This window comes from Rhinatrema bivittatum, chromosome 3 (assembly GCF_901001135.1).
Source record: "Rhinatrema bivittatum chromosome 3, aRhiBiv1.1, whole genome shotgun sequence".
Lineage (NCBI taxonomy): Eukaryota > Metazoa > Chordata > Amphibia > Gymnophiona > Rhinatrematidae > Rhinatrema > Rhinatrema bivittatum.
This window is the reverse complement of record NC_042617.1, coordinates 301,147,208-301,166,856: the sequence shown is the minus strand read 5'-3', so window position 1 is coordinate 301,166,856 and position 19,649 is coordinate 301,147,208. Positions and strand designations below refer to the sequence as shown.

Genomic DNA, 19,649 nt, shown 5'->3' with positions numbered 1-19,649 from the left:
TCAGAATACAGAGAGACATTCACCAAATAAGAATAAAGAGGCCATAAAGTACAAATAGAAAGGTGCAAACAAAAAATTAAACTGGAAACCATTAAAAGCCAGACTCATCTGCAGTGCAATAATGCAGAAACAGAAATATCACCATTCCTCATAAAACAAAATCAAGAAGTATAAATCATCTATCATAACAGTGAGTAAACCATGCTAATAAAAAGAATATTTCAAAACAGATGAAGAACAGAACATATAATAAATTAAGAAGAATAAGGATAATAAAAACATTAAATATTTCCCAAAAATCGATTTCAAAACAGCAGTCATATCACTCAATTAAATTTAATAAGAATACAAAATTTTCCTCTTTCCATACCTATGAAATTTTGATGTCCAGGTACCCTGAGATTGGATTAGTGGAGGGCAGGAGGGGAGAACACACACTTTCGCCTCTCTCTCTTAGACACATACATACATATACTCACTCACAAATCCTACCTTCTCTTCTCATTCCCCTCTTCCACTGCCTCCCTCCCTCCTCAGTCAGTCACTCACCCTCTCACTCAATCCCCTCACTCCCACTCACCCTCTTCCCTTGCATCTCATTCACCCTTCACTCCCATCCCTCTCAGTCAGCTCCCTCCTTCCCACTCACTCCCTTCCTACTCCCTTTCCTCTCAGGTAGGCTCTCTCCTTCCCACTCACTCATGCTCCCTCCTTTTCACTCACTTCCTTTCCTCTCCATTAGGCTCTCTCCTTCCCACTCCCTTCCTTCTCAGTCACACACCCTCCCCCCTTCCCTCATTCAATCCCTTCCCATCTCTCCCCTCTCAGGCACTCCCCACCCTCATCCCACCACGTGACACACCCTTCCTGCTGGGGTTCTGTCATCTTCTTCCTGCTGGCTGTGTGCTGGAAACCCGCTGGCAGGTGAACTTCGGGCCCACCATGCTGCACAGCCTCCTCTTGTAGGCGGGAGTGAAAGTCCCAACAGCACGTGGCGCCGTGGGGTCTGGTCTTGCTGGCAAGGGCTGGGAACCTCACCAGTGAGCCATGCCATGGTGCTGGTCCTCTTCCAGCTGGAGGGGGTGGGAACCCCACCAGCGCATAATTTCACGTACCATGGGCAGCTGGGTCCCCTTCCTGTGCCATTCAGGACCCAATGTTGCGCGCAGTGCCAATGGAAGGGTGTCCAGTCACCTTAGACGGTGATGTTGTCACGTGATCCCTCTCTGTCAAAGTACACATGACAAATAACCCCAGCTGCTCAAAGAAATACATACCCAAATACGGAAAATGGACTACTTCTGTGCCTCGTCCACACCATGTCTCATTTCGCCCATCCTTTCAAAACTGCCGCCGCCCTTACTGGCTACTCTGCTTCCCCGCCCACTTCCAGTGACCTAGGCAACCGCCTACCGGCCTAATGCTTCCGCTGGCCCTAGTTGTGTAGGCCGCCTATAATGTAAATTTGAAAATAGATAGGCGGGCTGGAAGAAAGCTGATAGATGGGCCGGATTTGGCCCGTAGGCCGTAGTTGGCCCACTCCTAATCTAGAGGAAGATGAACACAAAACCCTCTCCCTGACCAGCCAGTTGTGTACCATAACGAAAACAAAATTCCTCCCTGACTTCAAATATGATGAATAGCTGAAGGCTTTGGACTACTTAGTTTGCTTCCGACATAGCCCTGACTCCACTGGCAAAACATTCTTTTTCTTTTTTAGTAAAGAATCCATTCTTCTGAATAGTTACTAGTGCAGAGTTCTGGTAGCGGCGGTTGCCCCAAAGAAGGCAGGATTCTCTGCAACACGCGAGACTTTTTAATAGCCCGACATGAGAATTATTCAACGATGATGCTGCACAGGAGAAGTTGAGATAACACGGGGGGCCCTTCTTCAGATGACTGAAAGTGGCAACATCTTTTATTATTTTTGCAGGGAGGAATGAAAAGCTTTGTCCCACATTTACATGATCCTTGCAGCTGACCTATGATCTTGTATGCAATGTCACCTGTAGAAAGTTGTAAGCATGATGCCTGGGGTAGCCTAGTGGGCTATGAACCAAGGAAGCCAGCGTTCAAATCCTGCTGCCGCTCCTTTGTGGCCTTGGACAAGTCACTTCCCACCCTCCATTGCCTCAGGTACAAACTTAGGGCCTCATTCATGAGACACAGAATGAGATCAAGCCCTGTGTATAAAACCTCTGTGGACAGGGAAATAACCAAGTGCCTGAAAGGTGGGATTATAAATAAGGTGTGTACCAAGCTTCACTGACAGATTTGTACATCTTTAAATCATTTATAACAATTTGTGTCTCCGATCGCAAAGAATACTTCTATTGCCACAGAGCCTATAAGAAATGGGTCATCCTCCATATACCAGCTTGTTAGAAGCTCAATCATCTGGTCAAATCTTGGGCTCAATTTTGCATAAAACAGTCAAATAAATTATGGAAAAGAAATCTTGGACCAAAAAAAAAAAAAAAGCAGTGCACAGCTTGCTGGAGAGTTGTGTATAAAAGGTCTCCATAATACCTCAGTGCTCTATTACCCTGCCTGGGCACTCTTCTCCCCAGATAAAACCCATTTCAGACAGAAAGAATTTGGTCACACTTTTCAGTAATACACAAATTCCCTGCGGAGAAAACTGGAAAATATAATTCCTCCTCCCCCAGAGTCTTTTTATTACCTTGGCTTCACATTTCTTGTGGCTTGTGATCTTGCAAACTGGAAGAAAATGAAAAAAAAACAAAAGTTTCTCAACTCATGCGACACAGATTGTTCCATTCAGAAATCTTGGCAGCGTGTGGCAGGGGCTCCCTCCCGCTCTCAGATGCCAGGAGTATGAATCCTAGCAACTAACAGTAATTGGTGGCGCTGCCTTCACCGGCACTGCTCATCACCAGCAATGCTGCTTTGCTGTTCAAAGGGGTTTGATGTCATGAGTGCCCAAAGACGGAGGAAACCAGGGCTTAATACCAACTTGTTGCCTCCACTCACCAAAATAAGCCATAGAGTTGCCAACTGGCTGCAAGTCACACAGAACAGATTCATTCAGTCCTGGGTCTTTGCCCGATTGCATGCATGGACTTGCAGTGCTGCTTTTCTTTAAGGGAATCAACGGGATGCTCAGAACTGCAAATCCATGCCTGCATAGGGGAAAAGCCAAAAATGGATTAGCCTGCTTTGTATGTCATGGAACCAGTTGGCAAGTCTAACAGGAGAGCAGGCTAGGAGAAGAGAATGCAGTACCAAGCAAGCAGGGACGGTCAGTGGCAGCCTCATGCTGCTGGGATCAGTGCCTCATTCAGCTATTTGGTGAAGAGCAAAAAAAAAAAAAAAAAGGCACCGCACCCAGGAGGGAGCAGCAGTACCAAACAGGAAGCATCCCGTCGTCTTCTCTGGACAGGAAGTTCAGAAGTGTCCTGCTCATTCAGCTTTCTAAATACAGGCTCCCTCTCCTTCCCACCCACCCCCTCACAAAAGGAAGCCAGGCTGGAAAGTCGGGGGGAAGTAGCGTGCCAAGGACGCCTAGACCTGAGCAGGCGTTTGCCAGCGCATGGTGATCGCCTCAGTCTCCACGACTCGCTGTGCCCTTGTCACTAAGGACTGGAGATGCCACGGCAGGGGAGCACACATTCAAGTGACATTCGCCCTTCAGCACACCGTGTCTACTCTTGCTTGTTGTTTCTGAGACACGACTATTTTGTAACGTCATTGCTGGCATGGCAGACGCATTACGCGTTCCGCCATCCTGAAACAGCTAGGGTGGTGCAGATCGGCGTGCCATGCCAATAACCACCCCCAAACTTATTTCATGTTATTTCATTTTTTTGCGATTGTGTGTCATTTCATTCCTATCATTTCCCAAGTTATGCCTTTTTTTTTTTTTCTGGTTGTTTTTGTCTATTAAAAGGTTTATAGAGGAAGCAATGCATCCTAGTTCAGACTGTAACACTGGAGTTTCCCATCCAAGTTTTACGAAACTTGCAGGCAGACGTCAGCAGCAGAGGAATCAGCACCCCCAGGCACCAGGAGTGGGGGCAAAGTGGCACAAAGTGACATGAACATCTCACGGCACGATGAGAGGGGCAAAGCAGTTAAAAACAAGGGAACAAACACCTCAAAGCACTATATGAAAAAAGTGCAAAGCAGCAACAGAAGTGGCAGGAAAAGCCCAGGACACCAAAAGAGGGGCAAAAGATCCCAGCAGAGGCATGAAGCCCCCTCCCCCACAAGGCCCCCACGTAAGGAGGGACAGAGTGGCATGAGAAGCCCAGAGATGATGTCATTTCCTCACTGTACCATGGAGCTCCATACTGTTGTGATGTGATAATTGGTCATCTAACCTGGGTATGGGGCGAAAGACCAGACTAACAAATAGCTAAAAGATAGGGAACTTGGGAGCTCCCTATCGGGCCGATACAGTAAAGTGCGCTCCGGTGGAGCGCGCTGTTAGCCCACGCGTTTGACGCGCTAGCTTTACCCCTTATACAGTAAGGGGTAATAGCGCGTCGAAAACGCGCGGCCAACCCCCCCGAAACTAATAGTGCCCGCAACATGCAAACACATGTTTATGGGCCGATTAGTCATTCCCGCGCGATCCAAAAAGTAAAATGTGCAGCCAAGCCGCACATTTTACTTTCAGAAATTAACGCCTGCCCAATGGTAGGCATTAATTTCGGTCAGCACTGGGAAAGTGTACAGAAAAGCAGAAAAAACTGCTTTTCTGTGCACCCTCCGACTTAATATCATAGCAATATTAAGTCGGAGGCCCCAAAAGTAAAAAAAAAATTTTTTTTAATGTAAAATCTGCCCGCGGGTTGGAAGACGGACGCTCAATTTAGCCGGCATCCGTTTTCCGAACCCGTGGCTGTCAGCGGGTTCGAGAACCAACGCCGGTAAAATTGAGCATCGTCCGTCAAACCTGCTGACAGCCGCCGCTTCTGTCAAAAAGGAGGCGCTAGGGACGCGCTAGGGTCCCTAGCGCCTCTTTTTACCGCAGGCCCTAATTAGCATACCTGGGCTTCCTGAATCGCGCGCCCAGGAGAGTGGCCAGGGCGCTCGCCGGCTCTCCCGCGCGGTTTTCTGTATCGGCCCGCTTGTGAGTCATCGCTGTAGCAGCCTGATGCTCCTGGCCCTCCCCTCCCCCTTTGGGAAGTTACTGAACGCACCTGATTGGTTGGAGAGAGCTGCATGGGCTTCTGGGTAGCATCAAGGCCTTCAAAATTCCATGGGGTTGCACCATGCAGCTGCTGCCGCGCCTCTGGTGGCAGGTTTTCACTGTAATTGCCACCAATGGGAAGGTTGGTGTGTCCCCTGCTGCACGTCAGCGTTTAAATGCTGCTGCCTTAACTGACTTCAGCAGGGACAGTTTTGAAACCTCCCTTAGTTCCGTTGTGCGTGTCCGTCCGTCCCCATCTCCTGCCACAGGCTGTTCCTAACGGGGTTTCAAACAAGCTCTTCTGGGTCGGCTGGAGAATCTTAGGGACTTGGAATGAGAAGTTTGGTGGAAGAAGCTTCTGTTGCTGCCACACCAGTTGCACAAGGAAAGGAGGCTGCAGTGGCCCCGGACTCTGGTGCTGTTGCAACGGCTGGACTTTTGGATCTGGCTCGGGAAGGAGCGAGTCCTTCCGCCGAGAAGCAGACTGTGGACGCAGGTCTTACTAGGAAGCCATCAGCTATGGGGGGTGCAATCCTGACGGCGACAGGGTTTCAGTGCCGGTCGCAGTGCTTCCACCCCAGGCACTAAATAAGTTATTAAACAGCTGAGATTGGAGTCAGAACCATCCCATATTACACTTAGAGATGTCTGGAGAGGGTCACATGGAGGGAGGCTTCTCCAGCTCAAACTGGCTCTGTTATATCTGTTCCCTGCTGGGGTTTCCTCTAAATTAACTGAGCTAGAAGGAACAGTCTAACAGATTGCTGCTTCTTCTTCTAATGTTGTTGCTACTTTGCAGTCTACCACAATTGCTAGCGTTAAAGATAATTTGATTTTACACCATAAATTGGAAGCTTTAGAAAATAGGCCGAGAGCAAGAAACTTGAGGTTGCTGAATTTCCCAAAGACCAGGCTTTTGTCTGCTTTTGAATGGTTTAAAAAGATACTGTATGTAGTGGAAGAACTGCAATTCTCACGAGTAAAAGGAATTTGTTCTTTCTAAATGTTTCCATATGCCCGATACGGGAAAAACCTTAAATGAAGAAGGTGCTTTAGATTTATTGGCTCCCTTGGAGTCCGCTGACTTGTCTGCTTTTTTACAAACTTCACAAGTTATTACATCAAGAGCCACACACACCGTTACTTTTGCTCTACACTCAGATAAAGAAGCTGCTCTTAAACAATATTTCTAAAATATAAGGATGTCACGTTTTGTGGTAAAAGATCCAGATCTTCACAGATGTTGCTAGGGAGCCTCAAATGAGGAAAAGATGTTTTTTTGTTTTTATTAAAACATACTTTGGATTTAAGTGCCTCCTTTTCCTTAATATTTCTTTGCAAATATCTCATTACATCTCAGGGAAATAAGTTCATTTTCTTTGATTCACTACATTTAGAATTTTTCCTTTTAAATACATCATATGTCAGACCTGGTGGGGCTAGTGAGTGGGACCAATTAGATTGTTTTTGGCAATGTCTCATTTCTTGATTTTTTTTTCTTTCCATTGATCATTTCCTGTCAGCTTCCCTTTAATTTTATTATGGGGACTTGAACTATTATAATTTTAAAAATTTTCTTAAATTTCTTAAATTTTGTCATAGCTTGTAATGCAAAATTTGCTGGGCCTTTGTTCATGTAATAAGATTAAAAGTTAATATGAGAAATTACTACTTAGCTGATAGTTTCCTTTTCTTTAGGACAGGAAGATGAATCCAGAACAAGTGGGTTATGCATCTCTACCAGCAGATGGAGACAGAGCAAACTGACATCACAGTATATATACCCCTGCAGTGACATCAGCCTGCCAGTATTCTCTTCAAAAACACTGTGGACAGACTAGCAAAAAACTTGATTAAAAACAGATAACGTCGAAATGGCGTGCCAAGCACGGAAACCAGGAAAAAGGAGGAAGCCCTATGCTACAAAAGCCTCCTTTTACGTCTCTGTAAATATATATATATATATATATATATATATAATTTATTTATTTATTTATTTTAATTTACCTGAGTTCAGCCTTACCTGGCTGAGTAAAGAGATTGTCTCCGGCTGCGGAGTGAGAGGGCATATAACATCACTACCGTGCTCGACTTCCTGCACCTGCTGCCTTTTAGCCGCTTAAGCAGCTAAGTCCACGCCAGCTGAAAAAAAACCCCAGCTACTGGACCAAGGCACTCACCTGAAGGACCACGGAAATCACCTCAGGAATTCTTGACTGGGGGAGGGATCATTGCCCCTCTTTCCTGCAGTGATACCAATGTAATATTCTTAATACTCCTTTTACAAAATGAAGCAATCCCCAGTAGGGAGATGCATGCCCACTATCTACTGGAGATGGCGAATACTGGCAGGCTGATGTCACTGCAGGGGTATATATACTGTGACATCAGTTTGCTCCGTCTCCATCTGCTGGTAGAGATGCATAACCCACTTGTTCTGAATTTATCTGATTGGACGCTAAGAAAATACAAATTTAAAAAAATAAATGGTGAACTTACTATCCCCCTGGGATGGACAAAGCCAGAGGATATGTCTGGTGGAGGTCTAGCAGCAACAGTAGTGATATGATCCCAAGGCATCCGGAGAGGGGCAGTGGAAGAAAAAGTTTTTTCATCTATATTTTTATTTTTGGGGCCAAAACACCCCACTGAAAATCAGAGGAACAGGGCAGGAGGAGCAAGCCACACAGCAGCATGAACAGTGGTGACAAAACAGCAAGGCATGGAGGTAAACAAATATGGACATTGGTTCGGTGAGGCTATGCATACAAGTCCTCTTGCCTCTCACATGGAAAGTCAGGGAAACAGAGCCCTAGGAGGTTTATCTTAATAAAGACAAAACTTTTCTATCAACTCTGGTGCCAGTTGTGAACCATGTGCTCTCACAATGTCCCCAACCATTAAGAACACCCATTTATTAGGCCCGCTAGATCATGGATAAATAAGGAAATGATGGGCCTCCTTGGTGAGGTCTGGCTAGGTCATAGCCTTGTGTGCGCGATATGCTAAGGAGGGACCTATGGCTGTGACCTCAGTGGGCTCTGCAAGGTACTGAAGACTGCGTTTATTTATTTATTTTAACTATTTATATCCCGCACATATCTAACATTCACAAGATTACAAAGTAACATCTATAATAATACATTAAATAAAATAAATTGAAGACGACACTAAAAACAATGAACTTTAAAATAAAAAGTTTGTGTGGAGGTCTCCTTTGCTAGTCTCTGCTGCTAACCACTGAAGCTATGGTCTCTGTATGAGCAGATCCCATCCTGCCGTGGGCTCTGCTGCATCCTGACTGCCCCTCTGCTTCTTGCGCTCACATTCCTGCATCCTAGCCAGCAGCTTCTCCTTCCAGTAAGTCAAGGTGTTGGACTGGAGGGTGATATTACAAAATGGCTCCAAATACAGGGCCTGCCAGAGCCATTCTGACAATCGGACCAAATGGGTCAAGAGCAACAGAGGACCACTTCTACCCCATTTCAAGGCATTCAACCCTGCAGATGGGGGTAAGATGAGTATTAGGAGAAGAGGGGGATGGGGAAGGCCTGGGGTGGGAGAAGGAGAGGGTTTTTTTGGTTTTTTTTATTGTGGTGGTGCTGAGTTCAGGGAAATCAGGCCCCTTCATTTCAGTTTTTTCTCCATTGTTTAATGTTTATTTAGTTTCAGTTGAAAGAAATTAAGACAACATAAAATAAAACAAAACAAAAAAAAATTTAAACAAGCAAAATGAACAAAAAAAATAAACAAAACAAATCTTTTCCTATACACATGCCGCTAACAGTTGTCCCGGAGGGAACCTTGAAATTGGAGGGCTGATGTGCAGCAGCCACTTAAATCCCATGTTCCTACAGAGGCTGCTTATTCAGGGTAACCGTTTCCCTGATGCACCGCGTCACCGCCTTCTATGCTGCCTGCCTCTTGCACCAGGACAGTGATGTAGAACACAAACCCATCTGCTGTGTGGGAGGGGGCAGCTTGAGTGGACTTATCCTTTCCTGTAACTTTCCTGCTTCAGGAAAGTAGAGGACAAACTCTTCAAACTACCAGCCTTTCCTGAAACCAACACTAACAGGTCTTGCTTTTGCAGATGATACTGCATAGCACTCTTTGAAAGGTGGTACAGTATCTTTCCTAATTACCTTCTGACAGTAAAGACATTCAGAAAAAAATACTTATCCTCCATAGCACTAAAATGCCTTCACACCTGAGATTTCTTGCGGGATCTTTGCTCTGGATCCTTTTGTACCGCTGCTGGGGCTGGGGTTGAGGGCAGGTGAGGAGCTAAAACGCCAAGGGCATCTCTCATGCTCTCAAGTACCTGCTGGTCCCAGGGGTGATCTTGGCCCCCGGCAGGATCAGCGATTGCCTCTGCGACTGTGCTATCCACCTACGGCTGCTCATCAGATATCGCACTAGTAACCCGGTTCTCCAAACCCTCCACAGGTACCAGACTTTCAAGATCCCTTCCTCTAAATCTTCAAACCCCAAACATGTTTCATCTGAAACCGAAGATTCTTGAAAGGTCTGCTCTAGGCACTGGTCAGAGTAAATCAGGGGAGCACTGCGCTGGCTCTGGCTGCTGCCACCCTCCACTGGGTCTATCTCCTTTGACCCCCCGCGCCACAGTATAACAGTGGACAATGAAGCAGGCCACTCCTGCATCTCTAGCTGGTTTCCACCTCTTTAAAAAAAAAAAAAAAAGTCACACACTTGATCATGGCTGCTGATCCTATGGCTATCACCACCACTGCTGCTAGTACTGGCCACAGCTCTCGCTGGCATAGCCTTCCTTTCACCAGGCTCCTGTCCTCTCACCCAAAAAAAAAAAAAAAAGGATCACCAGTGGGTTTAATAGTGTTACAATGTACACACTGAAGTGAGTGAACACACACACACAGTCATTATTTTGAAGAGCAGTAGTGCCCTGCTAACTATTGAGTAGCTCAGACTATATACTGCTATTCTGTGTATCGCATCATCACCTTTGCACACAGAGGGAGAAAGCAAGGTGACACAGTGCACAGCACACACACACTGAAAGCACAAACAATCGGACAGTGTTAACTTTCCTAAAGACACACACACTATGCTCTACAATTAACAGCAAACTTTTCATAAGAAGGGACACACGAAACAGTTCAAATCACTGAGGGGCCGATGCAATCATTTTCGCGGAAAGCGGGCAATGACTTTTCAGCACCCGCTTTCTTAACACACGCATGGCGCCCGCAAGGGGGGGGCGCCATGCAATAGGCAAATTAGGGGGGGTCGCGCTAGCAAGGAGGCGCTAGGGTCGCTCGCGCGACCTTAATGCCTCCTTGCTAACGCGACCCCGCGGCGGCTGCCAGTTATGACGTTTTTCGGCATCCGTTTTCATTACTGGCAGACGGTCGGTTTGAAAACCCGATGCAGAGTTTACCGCTGTCAGTCTTCATAACTCTGTGGTCTGCTGAGGTTTTTATTTTCTTTTGTTTGTTCGGTTTTTTTTTTTTTTACTGCGCACAGGCAGGCGTTAATTTTTTTTTTTTTTTAATACGGAGTGAATGAGTAATTTGCATGTGATGAGCGCTCTCTCATTCACTCCCCGTTAGACGTGGGTTAAATAGGCGCTAATCCCCCTATTGCATTAGGGGGTGGATTAGCGCCTATTTAACCCTGGTCCGACAGGGGGTTAAACAGTGCGCTCCTGTATTGCATCGGCCCCTGAGAGGATTAGACTCTGTGTGTTTGGGCAGAGGGAAGGAAGGAATGACTCTGTCCAACCCAACCCTCTCAGTGTTTTGAAATGCTGAGGAAGTTTGTCCCATTACAATTACCTTGCTTTGTATGCTGGAATGCTGAGCCATGCCGTCTTAATTAAGTGTAAACTGTGGTCTTGCTTCAATGTCAGGCTCCATGGCGGTCGTACACTGTTTCTATGACTGATGTGGTCTCCCTCCACCCCGCCGCCCCCATCCCCAGCAGTGTTTCTCCCTCTCTCAGACCCCCCCCCCCCCCCCCCCCAATTCCCCTTTTGCCTCTGAAGACTCTAAAACTGAACATGGCATCTCTTCAGTCCCCCATGACCTCTAACCCTGCCTCTTCCTTTTCTTCCCAGTCGGCCTAAGTCGTGCAGATGCTAACCCCCGCCTCTTCCTTTTCGGCAACAGTGAGCCAGTGGACCAGCTGTCGCTCATGAGCCATAGTTTGCGGACCCTTATTCTAGCAGCAGTTCACAGTACTAAGTAGCAGTGAACAGCTAACTGCACTCTCAATCCTTTTTTTTTTTTTTTTCAATAAAAACTTTTCTTGGAACTCTCAACTCTGAGAAGCAAGAAGCCTCACGGCCTGTACGCCGACTCTCTGAAACCAGTCACACAAGTGACTCCAAATGATACCTGATACAGCTTAGCTTTCTGTTTCAATTTTAAGTGAAATAAAAACAACAAGCAGGCATGCTGAGATAGGCTGGTTGTAAAACTGCAAGTGAGTGGTCCTACTCCTTGTTCCATCCCCCCCCACTGGCTCCAAGCTGTCTGAAACTACATTAAAAAAAAAAAATAAAAGCTTAATGGTTTTCCACACGATTTTCATTTGCAATGCTGTTTCATTTTGTTGCCAACAAAACAAGAAAAAAAAAATGTTTTTTGTTGCATTTTCATTTCATTCTGAAACAAATGCACATGCCTAGTATCTACCATAAAAGATCTGTGACTTCACAGAAGAACTAAGCATCCCTGCCAGCAGCATCACTTCTTAGCCTTCTGGCTACGATCTGAGTGCAGGGTATGTGTTGTGAGCCGAGGACTGTCCGTTTTGGCTGTGTGTGGAAATGTGGTGGTGCTATCCCTTAAAACCTGAGCTGGAGTATAAACAGTAGGGATGTGAATCGTTTTTTGACGATTTAAAACAATCGTCAGATATATTTTAAATCGTCAAAAATCGTTAGAGCCGCGATACAATAACAATTCCCCCGATTTATCGTCAAAAAATTGTAAATCGGGGGGAGGGCGGGAAAACCGGCACACCAAAACAACCCTAAAACCCACCCCGACCCTTTAAAATAAATCCCCCACCCTCCAGAAGCCCCCCAAAATGTTTTAAATTACCTGGGGTCCAGTGGGGGGGGGGGTCCCGGCGCGATCTCCCGCTCTCGGGCCACGGCTGCGTTAAAAGAAATGGCGCCGGTGGCCCTTTGCCCTTACCATATGACAGGGCAAAGGTAGCGCCGGCGCCATTTTGGTTCCTGGCTCCCGACGTCACGAGTCCAGGAGATCGCTCCCGGACCCCCGCTGGACCCCCAGGGACTTTTGGCCAGCTTGGGGGGGGGCCTCCTGACTCCCACAAGACTTGCCAAAAGTCCAGCGGGGGCCCGGGAGCGACCTCCTGCACTCGCGCCGTATTGCCAATATTCAAAATGGCGCCGGCGCTACTTTTGCCCTCACTGACACTGATTTAAAAAAAAAAACAAACAAAAACCATGACGATCAGATTTCCCTCCCCCCCCCCCCAGCCAAAATCGATCGTTAAGACAATCGATCACCCGATTCACATCCCTAATAAACAGAACTAACTAGTCAGAAGCAGAAAGAAAACCTAATCTGTAACGCTGGGACATTACATATATGAACTTCTGACATCCCCCCCTGGTCTGGAAGGGAAGACCTCCGCACCCACCTTTGCAGACCATTCCTTGCAACTCCACCTGCTCCTTGCAGCCTGCGCATGGTTTCTTCTTCTTGATCACCTTCTCCTTGAAGCTGTGAGGCACCACCTTCCCAGGCTACACAAAAGGGGAGAGATGAAGCCTCTTTTACACACTTGGCATAAAAAAACCCCTTCAAAATCATGTCCCAGCCATTTTTATGAGGTGACTGCGATGGGCTATGCAGCCTTTTGAAAAACCCGCAGCATGCACAAACAAATAGGGATACCAATTGCTTCCATTTTCTTTCTTTGCGTGTCAAAACAGGAAGACACAGTCCTGGTTTTATTCCTAGTACACGCATGGACTTAGAACTACAAATCCATGCATCCAGTGGGTTAAAGCTAGGACTGGATTGACTTGTCCTTTAAAAAAAAAAATGGAGACAATTGATAACCCCCTAGGTGTAAAGTCATTCCAAGTCTATACAAATCCAACCAGTAACAGTTATAGCGGATGCCATCATGGTTGGTGCAAAGGGAATGGACACTGTATGCAACCATGGGGCAGCAGCAAAGAAATGCATGTTGAAGCAAATCAAATCTGTCTTCATCTCATCAGGAGCCATCTCGGCCGGATGGGCCAATCCTGTGGCTTTAATCTGCATATCTTTGCACACTCTGCTGAGCTCCACCCACACTGCCTAATCACCACCAATCAGGACGGCTCCAAAAGCTTCACACCTATACTGAGGAGAAAAAAAAAAAAAAAAAAAGCAATATGCTAAAATAAACACTCGAAAAAATAATTCAAGGCATCAGTGCCGTGATATAAAAATAACATTCAGAAACAAAGATCCAGCTTTACAAAATGTCTTGCTTTTCTGTTGCACCAACTCTGTCAAAATGTCCAATTCCAAGGAGCATTTTCAAACATCACAACTGATGTCACCAACACCAGATCTGATTGGTGTATGTTGATTAGTCTCTGCCATATGACATCATAGTACAGAGAACCAACTGGGTGGTGGGTGCATTGACATTAGTTAGCCTTTTTCCCCAAAGTTACAGGGAGCATGCTTAAAGACTGACCATTTCAGAAGCAGTTAAAATAAGAACAGAAGACGTGCCGTGCTGGGTCAGACCCAGGTCCATTGAGCCCTGCATGCTGCTTCCGACAGTGGCCTGCCTGGGTCACAAGTACCTGGCAGATCCCAAATGGTTGATCTATTTCACTCCCAGGGATAAGCGCTGGCTTTCCCAAGTCTTCCTGGCTAATAACTATTTATGGACTTTTCCTTCAGGAACTTGTCCAATCCTAACAGGCCGATACAGTAAAAACGCGGGAGAGCGGGCGAACACCCGCTCTCCCAGTGCACACACAGGCCACTCTCCTGTGCGTGCGATTCAGTATTTTAATTTATTTTAATTAGGGCCGGCGGTAAAAAGAGGCACTAGGGATACTAGCGCGTCCCTAGCGCCTCTTTTTTGACAGGAGCGGCAGCTGTCAGCGGGTTTGACAGCAGACGCTCAATTTTGCCAGCATCAGTTCTCGAGCTCGCTGACAGCCATGGGTTCTGTGCACTTTCCCGCGTGACACTTTCTGTATCACGCGGGAATACCTAATAGGGCCATCAGCATGCATTTGCATGTTGCGGGCGCTATTAGGTTCGGGGGGGGGGGGGGGGGGGTTGGACGCGCGTTTTGGATGCGCTAGCTTTACCCCTTATTCAGTAAGGGGTAATCGCGCGTCCAATCGCGGGCTAACAGTGCACTCCGCTGGAGCGCACTGTACTGTATCGGCCCGTATGTTAGTTGCCTTGACCATGTCCTCTGGTAACAAATTGTGTGCTGAGAGAAAAAAAAAAAATACTTCCTACAATTTATTTTAAACCTGCCAGTTGCTAGACCTAGTGTTTTTTGAAAGGGTAAATAGCTGTTCCACCCTACTCATGATTTTATAAAATTTCAATCATATCCCCTATCAGTCATCTCTTTTGCATGCTAAAGAGCTCTAATCTGTTTAGCCTCTCTCCGAAAGGGAGCTCTTCCATCCCCTTCATTTTTGTTGCCCTTCCCTGTACCTTTTCTACGTCTGCTATGACTTTTTTTAGTTACTTGTCAGGATGAGCATATGGATCCAGCTGTAGTGATGAGTGGAAGAACTCAGACTCCTGCAACCAAGCGCCCTCACAAACATTCATCTCCACGAGGAAACCAATGCACACCAGTCCGGATTGCTATCCCTGTCCCAAGCTATTTCCAGTTCATCAATACGAAGTAAAATATTTGCATCATCTCCAAACTATGCACAACAAGAACAGATACCCGGAAGCATTACTGCCAGTGCAGTAGATCATTTCCAAGGAAAAATGAAACCCGGAGTTATCCCTAGCAACATATTTTTCAATGCCAAAATGTATTAGGAGAAAGAAGCCGCTGCCCGCACAGCGCTCTCTGTGAGGAAACCCCAGATTTGTGGGGCATGATATTCCCTTTCAGAGTTTCACAATCATATTCATAGTTGAGGATGCCGCTTCATTGACTGTGCAGATTTTCTTCAATGCCAGAGCACACCTGACTAACCATATTTTGCGATAGCTGTAATTAACTACAGGGTGTGTGTCCATGGAGGTTTACTGGACTATAATCCAATACAATGCATTTTACCAGGGCAGTCGGTACATGTGGGTATACCCAGTTGTTTCGTGGTCTGTTCTAATAGTTCACTGCTACATGAGCAACTCATGAACAAAATGTTCTGTCCTTTCCTTCCGGCATGTGCATGCAAGGTGGGGGACAATCATTACCAACATTAACTCTCAGTCTAATGTTAGCATGGGCACTGAGCCTCCCTAGTACTAACAGCCACAGGAAATCCTGCGCTCTCCCAGCCTGTGAAGAACGCTTGCAGAATTCTCTCGAGGGCACGGAGGTAAAGTGACATCATTGTAGGATGAGGTCATACAACTCTCTCCTGAAAAGTGATGTCACTTCACCCACCAGGATGTTAAATATCTCATCAGAGCCTGGACAGGGGACAGGCAACAGCCTCAAAGCTACTCTCCTCTACCCCTCTGGACAAAATATGTTGCCTCCGACAACCCAAAACTAAAGCATTGATTTAAGTTAGCACAGACAAGCAGGGTGTTCACCATCCTTAACCCATCTTTGTTCCATGGTATACAGACAGACAGACAGACAGACAATGTTCCTCTGCACCACACTCGCCCCAGAGCATTTCAGAAAGGAAGCCATCCAGCTTGGTCACCAGGCTCTGGGGCAATGGGTACACAAAGCTTAAACTGGAGAAAGAAAAGTGGTACCAGGAATGTCCTGATAACTGGAATTTTTCCATCCAGACCCCCAATGCTCCCCTCTCTCTCCGATTCCCAGTTCTGTGGGGTGGGTCTGTTCTGCCAAAGGAGACCCCTAAAAGATATTTCTGAAGATACCTGAATTCCATCTCCAATAGGGAATCTGGAGTCATGAGAACCTACCTAGAGGACCTTCGATTTTGCTAAATTCGTTTTTGTGTGACACTTTTTCAAACTGTCCTACAGTCTTCTGAGTGCTCTCATTGACCTGACTCTGGGAATAAAGCAATATCATCTCCATATACTACCATATACAGAGCTGCACACGGGAGGCTAGGGGCAGTTTCTGTTTCAGAGTAATTCCCCTTCTTCCTTCCTCATATTCTTTGGGTTTGCTGCCTCCCATTGTAAGAGTTCTGGGTCTTGTCCTGGGCTGGGACAGAGATTAGAAACATTCTGCAAACAGCTCTCAAAGGCCCTTTCAAGCCAGCCCCAGGACTCAGATTCTCACTAAAAATAGACCTGAATCAAATTCTTTGTTTAAGGATTTGGAAAACAAGTCTCTGATGCAGTGATGCAGCACTCTCCAGCGACTATGGTACAACCCAGGCGCAGTGAGATGAGCAGGGAGTCACACACACCCCTCCCCGAGACTCCGAGACAGACACACAGCCAGGCTCACACGCAGAGCAAAACATGCAGACACTCAGCCCTAACTTACCAGCATTGCCACTGGCTGAGCTCCAGGCTGTAGGAACAGGAGAGGTCTCACCTCCAGGGCCTCACATCCACAGGAGGCGCCCTCTTGTTTCTCCGAATGTAACAGTCAAGCTCCAGCCCATCAGTGGCACACACACACACACACACAGTGCCGGTAACTCATCTCCTGCTGCCAGCCCCTTTGCCGTAAGGGCTTGGAAGGAGCTTCACAAAATCCACCGTGTTTACGCTTCCATGAAGTCACGGTGCTCCGTGCCGATTGGCTGCCCTTGTGCCCAGCCTGTGAAATCAGTACAGCCTGCACTGCCGGAAGGGTACAGCCAGCACACCAAAGTCCTTCTCCCGGCCATCACAACAACTCATTTCCCTCCCTTTCCCAGGTATCACAGAACCAGCCCAACATTGTCCCTCTCCTGGGCATCGCAACGCCAGCTCGCTGGTCAGTGGCTGGCTCTCAGGGTGAAACACACAGAAAAATCATTAAACTATTATTAGTCGGGTAGATTTGGGGAAAGCCACTGCTTACATCTGGGAGTGGGCAACAAGAAAAGGATCTACTCTGAGATCTGAAAGGTACCTCCTAGTGAGCCAAATTGGCCACCATCGGAGACAGGATGCTGGGTTTGACAAGACCATTGGTCTGACCTAGCATGGCACATTGTATGTTCTCATGCACTGCTGCCCCTCTCCTCATTATCACAATGCCAGCATTACCCCTCTCCCTCTCTCAGCTGTCACAGCGCCATCTCACTTCTGTCCCCTCTCACGGGTATCAAGTGACTGATCCGGAGGATCCTGTGTATATCAGCTGGATTGAAGTCCTCTGCTTTCCACATGTCCTGCAAAACGTTCCATCTCCGTTCGCTCTCAGTTCCCTGCGTGCGCGGAAGATTCCCCAGCACAGTGAGGCAGAAGTGGCATTGGATGCAAAAAAGGTAAGACAGCAGCTGCTAAAGTGAATGCATCCCGGTGCTTCCTCACCAGAGACAACGAAGCAGCACCAGGGGGCCATGGCGTCCTGGACTCACCTTAGCCCCCAGGATGGGAAGAAGGCAGCCACAGGCTCTGAAACCCGGCAGACGAGGCCCCTGGCATCCCCCCCCCCCCACCTCTTTTCCAACCGTCTTTATATCTCTCTGTAACACGGATCCCTCTTGCCTGCCTCCCAATCTCTCTCTCTTCTGCCTCTTCCCACCTTTCACTCTTTCCCTCTCCTCCCCTTCTGTTGCTCTCCTGCCTCTCTCTCTCCCTCCTTCCTGAGCTGCCCTGTCAGCATTTCTGGGATTTTTACATACCCCGTCACAGGCGGGGGCTCGCAAGCTGCTTTTCCTCCTCAGGGCCTTCAGCAGCTCCTCTAGGCGTTTTCTGGGCTTCATAACGAGGTCTTCATGAACGACAGGATGACCATAAGGTCAGATGCACACAGCCCAGGCATAAACTCCACTGGTCTGCACTGCCAAACACAGACCAGGTGCAAGGGCCACCGGTCTGCACAGCGCAGCAAGGGACCGGCTGTAAATCACAGTATCCAGAGAAGCCTTTATATTCTTCCGAGGTCAGCGGGTCCACCCTAGGATGAGCAATGGCCCCAGCACGGACGCCTACACTAGGGTGCGGGAGAAGGATGCCTTCCAAGAGCCAGCCTTCAGCCCGAGATCCCCACCCATTCGTGTGAGCTGAGCAAGGGCGGTCGTGAGATAGGATGTGAGCCTGGAAACAATGGGAGACTCGGCACAAGGTCCTGATTTCTGAATAGAGAGACAGGGGCTTCGGCTTCCTGTCATACAAATCTCGCTTCCCTTCCATGCGTCACAGCCCCTGCCCTTTCCAGCCCTCTACAGACGGGGGCCTCGGGGGGTGGGGGGGGGGGGCCATGGCAGCACGGCAGAGCCCTGGCCCCTGTCTATCCTGACACTGCCTACAGAGCTGCCAAGTTACCCGGTGCCAGGAGGGAGACGTTCTGGCCAGCCTTGGTTTTGAACCTACAGTAGATCCCAAAGCAGCGTGTGCTATTTGTAGGCCCTGATTCCGCCCATCAAAATCCGCGCTGCGGGTGCCATGATTCATCACAGCATGGGGCTGTCAGAAATCCAGGGCTGGCCTAAGATCTCCATCCCGCGACTGGTTAACTTGGCAACTGTGCGGCATGGGCCAGGGGTCAGGCGGCTAAACATCCCAGCAGTGCCCAGGCCCAGGGGGGTTCATCATGGCCCTGCCCATCCCAGCACTGCCCAGGGGGGTTCATCATGGCCCTGCCCATCCCAGCACTGCCCAGGGGGGTTCATCATGGCCCTGCCCATCCCAGCAGTGCTTCAGGACCACAGCCCTTTTACTCCCAGGCCTCTTACATCCAAAAGCCCTCCCGACCCAAACCCCCCCCCCCCCCCTTTCCAAATTCCGGAACTCCCCCAGGTCACGAACTCCTCCAATCCCAACTGCGGGTGGCGAGACAGGCGAGTTTGTCTTGTTTTTTTGCCATCTTCCGTTCCCAAGCATCCTGGGAGGACCTGGACATGAGAACCTTTGAAACGGGATGCGGAGAGACGAGCTGACTCGCTCATTCCTCGTGACCCCGGAGCCAGATGGGCACCCTAAATGTACAAGGCAGGGGTTTAGGCTGAAGACCCTTCCCCCCCGTCCCATCCCATCATTTCACAGAAGGAAGCTCGGTATTAAGGGCCACATTTGCTTTGGGCTGGACGGAGAGCTCTCGGCCGAGAGCGGGAGGAAAGGCATGGTGGCAGGCTCCGAGCCCCAGGACCCTTCACGGCTGGGTTCCCACCTCGACAATCGGCACCAAAGCTATCGGGGGCGAGCTGCGGCCT

The 19,649-nt window shown here is 48.0% G+C and overlaps 1 protein-coding gene across 8 annotated transcripts in view; it reads right to left on the bottom strand.

The window, feature by feature from the left end:
* Positions 1-19,649, bottom strand: part of TNS2 (tensin 2) — a 146,321-nt gene that overhangs the window by 101,620 nt on the left and 25,052 nt on the right. For 2 of the 8 annotated variants that reach the window (XM_029595050.1, XM_029595052.1), the window contains exons 2-3: positions 12,821-12,926; positions 2,684-2,721 (exon numbers count right to left, since the gene is read on the bottom strand). In XM_029595050.1, coding sequence (XP_029450910.1) covers positions 2,684-2,721; positions 12,821-12,926 — 144 coding nt within the window. Of the gene's footprint in view, positions 1-2,683; positions 2,722-12,820; positions 12,927-16,825; positions 16,928-18,119; positions 18,396-19,649 lie in introns of those variants that run through there. The other 6 variants (XR_003855568.1, XM_029595049.1, XM_029595051.1 and 3 more) reach the window with 6 other exon arrangements.